At 36.0% G+C, this 11158-nt stretch overlaps 1 protein-coding gene across 7 annotated transcripts; it reads right to left on the bottom strand.

Moving 5' to 3' along the window:
- Positions 1 to 322: 322 nt before the first annotated feature.
- Positions 323 to 10110, bottom strand: LOC121786771 (histone-lysine N-methyltransferase EZA1-like). 7 transcript variants are annotated; one of them, XM_042185402.1, is made up of 19 exons: positions 9961 to 10110; positions 9048 to 9149; positions 8538 to 8815; positions 7601 to 7762; positions 7106 to 7190; positions 6784 to 6936; positions 6177 to 6224; positions 6022 to 6093; positions 5091 to 5208; positions 4558 to 4999; positions 3878 to 4031; positions 3452 to 3672; positions 3097 to 3228; positions 2432 to 2519; positions 2293 to 2340; positions 2092 to 2220; positions 1396 to 1473; positions 1102 to 1317; positions 323 to 741 (listed from the first exon to the last, which is right to left on the bottom strand). In XM_042185402.1, exons 1-18 carry the CDS (start codon positions 9982 to 9984, stop codon positions 1126 to 1128), a joined length of 2526 nt encoding a protein of 841 aa, XP_042041336.1. In that variant the 5' UTR covers positions 9985 to 10110; the 3' UTR covers positions 323 to 741; positions 1102 to 1125. The 7 variants fall into 7 exon arrangements, with proteins under 7 accessions (XP_042041336.1, XP_042041340.1, XP_042041338.1 ...); XM_042185406.1 differs by having other exon boundaries at positions 323 to 738; XM_042185404.1 differs by having other exon boundaries at positions 323 to 632.
- Between the last annotated feature and the right edge of the window lie 1048 nt (positions 10111 to 11158).

Below are 11158 nucleotides of genomic sequence, written 5' to 3'. Positions count from 1 at the left end.
AGTAGTTTGTTTGTGTAAATGTTAAACCAGAAAAAAACATTTCAATTTTAAAATGTAATTGGTGAGATTTAGATGAGAAAAGGTAAAGCAGATTTATAGTATAAAACTTGCTTTATGATAGCGACGCGACGAGACTACTACTCATATTTAAATTGAGATTCATAATTTAAAAATAATTGTTGATGCATTGCTTTGATTTGGGACACGGGACGTGGTTTAAAGGTAGAACATGCGAATTTTCTTTGTTTGTAACGAATTATCAGCACAACTTGCTTCAATAATTCCATAACAAACTCCTTCCATTATCTAAAGATAGGGGGAATTATTGTTTCAAGTTGGAGGTAACTTTGCTCAAAGCTTTCTGGCCTTGTGAATTGTGATGGTTGATTGTGCATGTGCTGTATTGTTCAAGTTGGTTGCTTTGTAGGAATTTACATGCATGGTTGAGTTTTATGTTTCACACACTATCTAGTCCACGAGAATAAGGCAAAAAGAAAGGACAGACGTTGTGTATCGATTAAGGATCACCGAGATGGAGATGGGAGGCGACTGCAGAGAAGGTACGGTCTACCCAGAGAAGGATCGGGATCACGGAGGAGGTCTTGAGGAAGATAAAGACGCCTGTTACTTTTCTGAATATAACACGGCTGTTAGATTACAGACAGGATGCTCATCCGCCTATCTATGGAAGAAAAACTACAAATCGAGGTGTCCAACTTTGCAGCCATTGGTGCTTGCCTGCTGTTCCATTATAAGGAATGAATTGTTGTACTATCATTTGCAATCAACAAGCTAAGCCATTTGCACACTAGAAACATTTTTGTGTCTTCTAATTCTTTTTATTTTTTCATTTTTTTTATTGTGGGTTCTCTCTTCACAGCAGAATTAGGCTGCAATTGTAAAGTCACACAACACTTTTTTAACTTTTTATTAACTCCTCACTGTCCACAGCTCAACTCCTCAACACTTTTAACCTCTTGCTGCTTATTTATCATACTATACTGAAGTTAGACACCGAGGTGTAAAATGAGTAAGTTTAGGTAGGAGGCTATAGACATGTGACTAATTATACTATTAAGTTATTACTTTCCAACAACTTACACTGCGAGGGGGAGATTTGGCTCCTCAACCAGATTGGTGCTTCTTTGCTCGACCATGAGGGAGTGGCGAACCATCTCTCTTAGAAGCCCCGGGCTTCCGGGCCCAGACCGGTGCTTGATCAGGACAATATCGATAATCATAGAAAAGCTCTTCACCAGCTTGGATGTGCTCATTAGCATATATGCCAACACGGTGATCACCAGCCACCAGCATTACCTATATATCGCATCTTATCTCAGAAAAAAAAACAGAAGAGGATAATATAGTCATAGAAGATCTATGGAAGATGAATACCTTCGCGTAACAGTTTGGATTTGATGAGTGGTTTGCAAATTTTAACTTGTCTCCCTTGCGGTATGCATCAAGGACATACTGAAACAAGAGAACTCTATAAAAATGTCGTATGCAACCTGGATTGGAGGCCAGAGGCCTTCTACATATTTCTTTACACCAGTTGCTCATTCTCCATAACTTGAGAAACATACGTGCATACTGAAAATTGTACTCCTACCAAAGATATTTTGTCCTACTGCTAATGTTAGCCATCACACATTCAAAACTAAGGTTCAATGCTCAATGGCAGCCCTTAGTTGACAAGTATTGAGTTTACCCAAGGATTCACTTTTTTTTTTCTTTCTCAGAGACTAGTGTATCATACATTCAAAAAAACGTTTACTGGGAAATAGTTGCACCAGCTGACAGACTCTAGTTCATCCTCTACCGTTAAATATATAAATGTGCAATGTCCTGTTACTGTTTATTTTGAACTAGTTCTTCAAATTCTAATGTACTCATCGGATGTAAAGTTTCATGTTATCCTACCATGGATCTTAAGAAAAGTACGAATACGAGATCAGTGATCTAAAATCGTCCTCTATTGCTATTGTATTTTAGTAGAACAGTCTAAAGAACAAAATGACTGAAAAACAAACTGATATAGAAATAATTATAGCAAAGTAGATTATCTGTCAAGAAGATGCTGCTGCTTACCTTATCATTCAAGTCAAAGAGGAACGATGAATTTGCACGATCATATATCTTTCCCCGCTTATCTGCTTCTTGATGGGAGATCAATTCACCGGTATATTCTCCAAGATAATCATTTTTGTTGACAGGATTCTGAAATTACACATCCTAATGTAACCATAACACGACTACAATCATGATAGAAGGCTTGAACTTATTTAGTACCTTAACAAATGCTCCCCAACCAGCAACTTCCGACTTTGCCAAGAGAACCTATCAATGGAAAAAGCAAGTAGTTTTCTAGACAGTGCATTCATTACATGAGAGACGGATAGTAAAATTAGATGTGATCCAAATCAGTTACCCTTTGCTGTTGCCTCAGAAGGAGCTTCATGTTGCCACACTGACTATCTCCTCGTCTTGGTGGTTCCCCCAACAAACCGTCACCACAGCTGCACAAAGTTGGAAATCCTTTGGAACAAATTCTTCATAAAAATTTATTACTCAGGGCTGTCAAATATTCTTATTCTTTCTTTTGATGTGCTTAAAGATGAACACAACCAAAAGGGAACCTCAAAAGTATAATATCTGAGCAAAACAAAAGTCCAAAGCAAACAAGTATGCACCAATCTGTATGTGTCCATGGAGATTGAATGGATAATCTAGGGGCAAAAAATCAGTATCACAAAAAAAATTCACAAACAAAGTTTCAAGAACCTGCTCTATAACTTCAAAATGCTCAGGCTTCGGTTGTAGGTCACGATAAACATAATAATATTGTTTACTCCATATGAAGAAAATAACATATTTTAGTATAAAGAATGCAGTGTTTGTAGAATTCCTCAAAAAGAAGGAAAAGCCAAATGAGGTACTAGGGGAAATGCAAGCAATGATGAAGAGCAGAAGAGGGAATCAGGGGTGAAACTAGCGTGAAAAGTAAATGGAAGGTATAAAAAGATGTAAGAACAAAAAACCTAGAGTAATCATGACATTCAGTTGAAGAGACATATAGACATGAAAAATCAATACCTAACCCAACAATTCCGGCAAACATCTGGGTCACATTCACGTCCAGCTGCAAAGCAGGGGCATTGCCGGCTTTTACATTGACTTTTTGCACAATGACACCCTCTAAACCGATTTTTGCAGCTTTTTGAGCATCTGAAAGTAGAGATAAGTGAATAAACCAAATCTAACCCAACCTCGTAAAAGAATAAATGAGGGACAGATATGTAATGATTACAGATATGCAATGATTACATCCTGAGGACCAGATATGCAATATGATTACATCCAGTCACCAAAAATGTATCACATTCATTCCTGGATATAGAACTACATATCCTCAATATGCTGTATGCAACTGAGACGGAATTTTAAGTACCCGCAGTATTTTTCACAGCAAGTTCCATTCTGAAGGCAAGGACATTGCTTTCCACATGTTGGCTGGCAACTACATGGAGAATATTGCTTACATGGCAGGTCTTTTCCATCTGCGATCCTTCTCCACAAGGATGGATGGCCAGCGGACTTCCATGAAGACTTAACCTTGCGCACTCTGCCCCTTTTACGACATATTCTTGATTTGACAGGCATATCTGGCTCCTGATGTATCATCAATAAAATCAATTATACATTCAACAGCCCAAACTATGTTTTCAACAATGAACCATCAGAAAAACTGATAACAAATTAAGCACACAGAAATAGCAGGTGTATTTCCTTTTTTTCTCCCCCCAAACTCGAAATAAGACCTTTTGGACACATCAGGACCATTAATTGTTAGGAAAAGCTATGAAAAGGTACAAACCATAGGATCTATGTCATCTCTCCCAGCATCATCAAGATATGAGTTTAGCATAGCTGAAGATCCACGAGACATTACAGCTCCATCACCATACATGTAGTTCGATACTTCTTTGCAAGTTCTCAAACCAGCAAGCAAATTCCGAGCTATAAAACAACTTTAAAACATGACATTTGTATTAGCTCTAAAAGGTGCAATATTGCAAAAAAGGTTGTAAAACAATGTTTAAGAGTTCCAAGAAGTGCAATAAAGACATGTACATCAAACGTATTTGTAAACAGATAGTATAAGAACTCCTAGAAGTACAGGAATATTACTAAAACAATCAAATACTCCCATATAATCTATATTCTAGATTTGTGGATGCAATCTTGTTGCTCTGCTTTATCCACAAATTGGGCTATGACTCACCCGAGATACTCTAAATCCCCATCATTGTAGGAGATTAAGCAAGATATTCTGACTTAAACAGGGATACAGTTGGTATGTTAAAATAATCTATTTTATGCTTCCCTTGTCCCTGTTTACCTTTCTGATACTTACTCACCATACATTAAATGTCAGGGTGCTTCCTTTGCTTATGATATGAGATCCTTGGTTAGCAAGTTTAAATTTAACTTTAAAACTCTGATCCAATAAGATTCAATACCAGATACAGCCAAGATGAATCAATTTTCACATACCTATTTCTTCCAAATATTTCTAATCCCTTGAGGTACAAGTCTTTCTCTAAAGGGTTCCAATTGCTCCATCCACGTGAAGCTTTGGTTGAATTTCCAACAGATTTGCATGTCTGTTTCAGAGAGAGCTTGGTGATATCAGATGTAGCTTTCTCGATGCCCTCAACATTCTCACTCTGGGAGCAATCACTATAACCTACAATGTGCCTGTCAAAACCAAGCCGTGAACCAGATATAGATGTCTCAAGCTCATATTCATTGGATATAACTGCTTCAGGGACCTGGTCCACCAGAGTTGTACTGTAACCCACAGGATCTGGATTGGCCAACTTTAATTTCGAACTGGATGAACTTGGTAATGTGTCAGAAACCACTTTTGAAGCTTTTTCCAATGATTTTGAAGATTCAAGCACTGCGGGCTTCCCTTGGCATTCCAGATGATGTTCTATCAAGGATTTACATTTTCTTCATGAGATGATCTTAAAACATTTTAACACAGAAGATAAGGCAAAAGGAAACAAGTCCATACTTTTTACCTTGCTGAATGACATGTGGAGACAAGGGGGATCTAACTTCCTGAGTGGGTGCATTATGTGTGTTCAACATTTCTCTATCTGATTCAGAACGCTTTGGCATGTCTTTGAAACAATTTGACTAGAAGGAAAAAAGATGAAATTATCTGATAATAACTGTTAAGTGTTAAGTGCAACAATGTCAACTAACAATAATTATCTTGCGGAAAAACCAGATATAAGAAAACTAAACCGTAGAATCGGAAAAACATAATATTCAAAAAAATCAAGTTGGTTGGGTCTCTTTTGATCACTTCATAACTTGCTATTAATAGGGTTCTTTTGGAATTTCTAGTCTCTGCTAGCACGAATCTTACTGATGCGTTTGGAAGTTCTAGTGACTGATTGAATGAAATTGAATTGAGAAAAAAAAACTCTCTCCATCCCACAAGAGTCTCAATTTGTCATTTTTATCCATCCCACAAGAGTGTGCTTATTCCTTTTTTGGAAACTACCCCTTATATTTTAATCTTTATCTTTTCAACTTATTTACAACAAAGCCAAGGATGGCCCACATCCTTTATCCTCTAACTAATAAAGATGCGACCTTTTCTCCGCTTTACCCACATACCCCTATACCAAAATGTGGGACCCCTGAGTGCGTGTGTTGGCCTAGTGGTAGAGTGGTTAATGCCCGAGGCCAAAGGTCATGACGCGGCCTTTAAAGTTTCTGTTTATTTACCAACAAAAAAAGTGGGCCCTTTAAATTTATGTTCATTTTCCTATAAAAAAAAAGTAAGACCACTCAAAACCACCACTGCCCTATTAAAACTTGTGCCAATAAAGAGTGAGCACACTCTCTTAGTCTCTTATAGGGTAGAGAGAGTAGAAGATAGCCAATTCTTATACATCTCATGCTAGAAAATAGTTTTAAAAGGAGATCCTTTGTCAATACCTGAAGATAACATTGATCTCCACACGGCTTACGGTCTTCTTCCATGTCAAATTGGACAATTTGTTTTTCATTCTGCCAACCATAACTTATTAGAATCAACATATGGAAAAAAAATCTCAAGAACAGAAAAGAACCCAAGCATAAATTTTTATTACAGGATAGGTTGCAGCTTGGGAACAACCATGTAAACGGCAGTCAAACACCTGCAACAAAGAAGAATGAATATGCATGTAATAAAAAATATTATTATGAAACCAAAAAGCTGATTAAGACACATATTTACTGCAACTTATATAATCTAAAGCTCAGGTTTAGCACACTGTATGGCCCGAACTATACACCATAAAAACTTGAATTTTATTTTTTTGAGGGTGAAAATCATATGGTACACTAGAGTGCATGCCACACTTAAGTGCATGCTAAAAACTTGAATCTAAGTGCATGCTAAAATTTTTTGGCGACAAACATCTTGAGTTAAACAGTTTTTACGAACCATCTATGGGAGATGAACCGCATGATATACTAGAGAACAGCAAACATTTGATGATACGGTGTAAGAAATTAGTTCAGATGGATAAGTATGATAGAAGTTGATATTATGCACTGGGCATACTAAGTGGGAAACTATTAGTGCTAACTTTAATAAATTTGAGCAGTGCAATTCATGGTAACGAACAAAATATATAAATAAATAAATAAATGTAGCTTCTCAACACATTGCAACAGAAAACAAAAGATAATTCACAAGCCAAGACCTCATACCAGACAACGGCGGCAAAATAGATTATCAAAAGAATCTAAAGCAGCACTGAGGCTTTGGTCTAGGTATATGTCAACTCCAGATCTCTCTTCCTTCAAAGGTTTCTTCTGTATCTCCATTTTTTGATCTGTTTCCATGAGCACAGTGCAACGCTCCTGCATAACACGGGAATATTTACATCTGAACAATAGAAAAGAGAGAAGTTTGCAAATGTCATATTTTTTTTATTAAACTTATGGACACCTTGAAAATAATAAAGCAAAAGAAAACCATCCCTCAATTATTCTCTTCCAAATTCTTAAGGGGCTTGCAGAGAGAAATTACTTGAATTTCCTGAGAGGTTCCTCCAACAAACTGGGTCAACAGATCAAGCACTTCATTCCCCATCCCACACTCTAAAAATGCCACACTGTGATTCCAAAATAAACATGCCATAATTCATGAGTTCTCAAAATAAATAACTTGCCCATATAAAAAACATAAAAATAAAAATTAATTCAAATTTTGAACCAGTGGAAGACAGCTCATTTGCATCAACAATTTGTTGGATGAATAGATCTCCTGGTTTATCAGTATGATTACCCAAATCTGGCTCATGCAAATTTGAACACTGTAACTATGTACATTAATCATAAAAATATGTGACTCTTGCCGATTTGGTTAAAATGAATTCCAAGGTTCAAGAGCTACAATCATCACAGATATGACATCAGGAACAGCCACCACGAGAAACTAGAAGAGCTAAGGAAATATGAAACTAAGGCATAACAGTTTCTACCGTATCAAATTTTGGAAGCACTAAAGACATTACAAACTGACCGCATAAGTCGATCCTCCCCTTCAGAAAATTCACGTTTCTCACCCTCCAATTGCACCAGATCATCTTCACTGTCGCTACAGATCAGTGTCTCACTACCATGCTGATCATAGTATATGCGCCTACGCCCTAGGACTGACTGATCATCAGCCATTCTCTGATTCCTGTGCTGTGTGAAGAAAACTTGAGTAAATAATAGCAATAATAAATTTATGTTAAAAGATGAGAAATTGCTCCATGGTATGGCTGTTGATAAACCCAAAAACTAAGAGTAAAAGGAAAAGGAAAAGTTATATCAATAGTCAAGCTCAAGCATTAGTTCAACTTCCACATTAAGTATCTCTATTTTGCGATTTCTAATTCATTAAGGAATACATTAGTTGGTCAAGTTCAGTTACTCGTCATATCTAATGTTGTGGCATAGGTTGATCAGATCCTTCTATCCCAGACTAGCCTAACTTTGGCCCATCACCACATAGAAAAAGATGGACTAGTTTTATAACAAAACGTCTGTGCTAATCAGATCAACATACTCTCAATCAACTATAGCCTGCATCAAGACATCAAAGTAATTTGAAGCATTATATCATCGAGAGTCAGTGGTCCCCTCTGAGCATCAACTCAACCAAGCATATAATATAATATACCAAGTCTCTAAACTTCTTTGTGCCCAAATAAAATTGTAAGAAACTAATTGCAATCAATCCCTTACAATATGATCAATTAATCATTTCAGATCAAGAAATACTAAGCTTGCTTATCCTAACACTTGATCTAATGTCAAGCAGATTGACCTCTCTTGATCATATAAGAAAAATATTTGAAAGATAAAAGGATTTCTATATTATATTCTATCTGAGAAGTAAAGAGACAGAACAAAAATATGAAATTTCACTATAGGCATTAAGAAAAAGGAAAAAATGATGATATATCTGGTACCTATCCAAGAAAATCCATGTAGTATAGGAAGGTATCCTCTCAACAAGGGGAAGTTTGGCTGTTCTAGAAAATACAACTTCTTCACTGTTATCACCATCTCTATCTTCACATTCTTGAACAAGCCCACTGACTTTGCAGAGAGGATAGTTCATTCTTAAAGAAAGGAGGTTTCCTGAACTATTCGTTGTAGTAGTTGCAGAATCATCCCTTGATTCAGCCAAATCTTTGAGGTGAGAAACATAAGATTGAATGTTTTTGCTATTTTTTTCAAGTTTTTCCTGCAAAGAATAGTGGCTATCAACCATCAGTGCTTGAACCAATGCTATCGAGGATAAGTAAACAACTTTGCACGACAGGCAGTGGAGAAAGCAACCAAATAACTCACTCAGGACATCAGGATTTGAGGATGATAGCTAAAGATTTGAACATGTGTTATTACTATAATAAACAGATACAGCAATTGGACAGATAGGGATCAGCAAATAAAAGAAAAAGCAAGGTAAAACTTACTCCAACTGAAACAACTCTTTCAGTCTGAATTTGCCTTTTCATATGCGAGAGTTTCGCAGCCAAGTTTTCTATAGCATCAATTCCCTGTTCCCCGTAATCTTTCTGTCAAAGAATGAGCAGAATCAATAAAAAAATTGGACCTATTCTTTAATCATAATCCCCTGTTCCACATGATGTTTCATGTATGTGTGTGTGATCCTAGGCTGACACAAATGGAGTGGCGAAGGTGCTTAAATCCCCTACATATCTTATTTTTTTCAATTTTTTCTCTTTAATAAAGTCTTCAAATTTATCCAAATTTTGTGTGGATTATTATGCAAAAGCCCATACCAATTTTTTTCTTTACCCCCTTGTGTGTGACAGACTACTAACACCTAATCACATCAATTTCAACCACACATTGGGTCATTTGGATCATAATTAAGTTATTAACAAAACTAATCAATACACACGATATTATTTACTATAGATACGTTAAGACAGATGTGATGTTAATAAGTTGAAAACTCAAAACAGAGGAAATAGTCAGTGAAATTTCATCTCGTAGATTCTTCTGCCATATCACCACTCAGAAAAAGAGAACAAAATCAAAACACAACACACTATCCGCATCCTGGTTCTCATCAAATATAAAGTCGCTTACAATCTCCATCACCTTCTTAGCTAGTTACTCATCCATTCAAGTTTGAATCATACGATAAAAGTCAGCTAGAAAAACTAACGGAAATCAGTAATTCCACCATACAACATACGGGCTCAAATTGGGGAGAAACTAAAAAATTAACTACTTTGTGATCACAATGAATTTACCATAATGATCGAATTCTCAGCCCAAAATTCGCCAAAATAATACGCAGAAAATCAACTTAGGAAAATAAAAATTCAGCAGATGAAAAGATATAGTAAATCGAACCCTGAATTTAGGCTTGGAGACCATGACTCTGTTTCGGCGACGAGTGTGAGTGAGAGAGATACATTAAGAGACGAAGTTGCGAGCGAACTCCGTTATGAAGAGAAGTAACTATATACATCGCGGTGTGTTGAACCGGCCAAAATGAAACCTTCGATCTATCTACTGATGCTGAATCAACGGTCTCGATCTTCTTCTAAGGCTGTTTTACACGTGGCACGCCATTATGGGTGAGTGCATGGACTATTATAAACGTTGTGAACCGGCATAATTTTCTTAGTTCGAGTTTCAACTTTATGCCATTTATGTGTCCTTGAATACTTTCTTTTCAAATTGTCATAAAAAGGGCGTGGAATTTCATTTCAACCCCCCCACTTTTATTACTTTTCACTTAAATGTAGGGTTGAATATTAGTACAAAAAATATCTTTATTCTAATTTGATTATGAATTAATTAGTTTCATTTCAAATTGTCATAAAAAGGGCGTGGAATTTCATTTCAACTCCCCCACTTTTATTACTTTTCACTTAAATGTAGGGTTGAATATTAGTACAAAAAAATATCTTTATTCTAATTTGAGTATGAATTAGTTAGTTTCATTCTGGTGATGGTTTTTTTATATGTTACTATTCCATTTACAACATGGTCACTTTTCAATTTTTCTCATAAATTTCAAAAATTATCAATTAAGTATATCACAAACTTCAAGAAGATGTATAATTTTTTCCAAATTGGTCCGACCCTATGTTTTTTCAGTGAAATTGGTCTTACATGGGTGATCTGAAAACTTACAATGACTTACTAGAAATAATGCAAACAATATTGAAGATTTGTAACATTTTCTTCCCCATTTATAGGGTTCATGACTGTTATTGAAGAATATTTGCCACACATAGCAGCCCTTTGAGTTTGAATTTCTCTATACATTGACCTTGATGAAGTTTAGTAAATTATTTTTATCGCAATTGCTTCTATTCTGGATTGCATATTTGATTTCTCACCGTATGTATATTTGATTTTCCATCATATATATGTCTCAGTTCCTGCATAACATATGTACATATCAAATTTCTCCGTAGTTGATGTACTTGATATACATATTGGAGTTGTGTATATCTTTGTCGTCCCACAATTCTAGTTGTATGACTCAGTGATAAATATGGATTTTGCATAGTTTTTTAGGCTTACATTTGGCCGGTAT

The sequence above is a fragment of the Salvia splendens genome, chromosome 2, assembly GCF_004379255.2.
Source record: "Salvia splendens isolate huo1 chromosome 2, SspV2, whole genome shotgun sequence".
Lineage (NCBI taxonomy): Eukaryota > Viridiplantae > Streptophyta > Magnoliopsida > Lamiales > Lamiaceae > Salvia > Salvia splendens.
Note: the sequence above shows the minus strand (reverse complement) of the source record. Positions and strands in the feature narration are given on the sequence as shown.

Coding starts and splice junctions, on each gene's coding strand:
- LOC121786771 (XM_042185402.1), bottom strand. CDS start 9,984: ATGGTCTCCAAGCCTAAATTCAGG. Junction 5,209..6,021: donor GAGATCAATGTTATCTTCAG/GTATTGACAAAG, acceptor TTTTCCTTCTAG/TCAAATTGTTTCAAAGACAT. Junction 1,474..2,091: donor TCTTTGACTTGAATGATAAG/GTAAGCAGCAGC, acceptor CTCTTGTTTCAG/TATGTCCTTGATGCATACCG.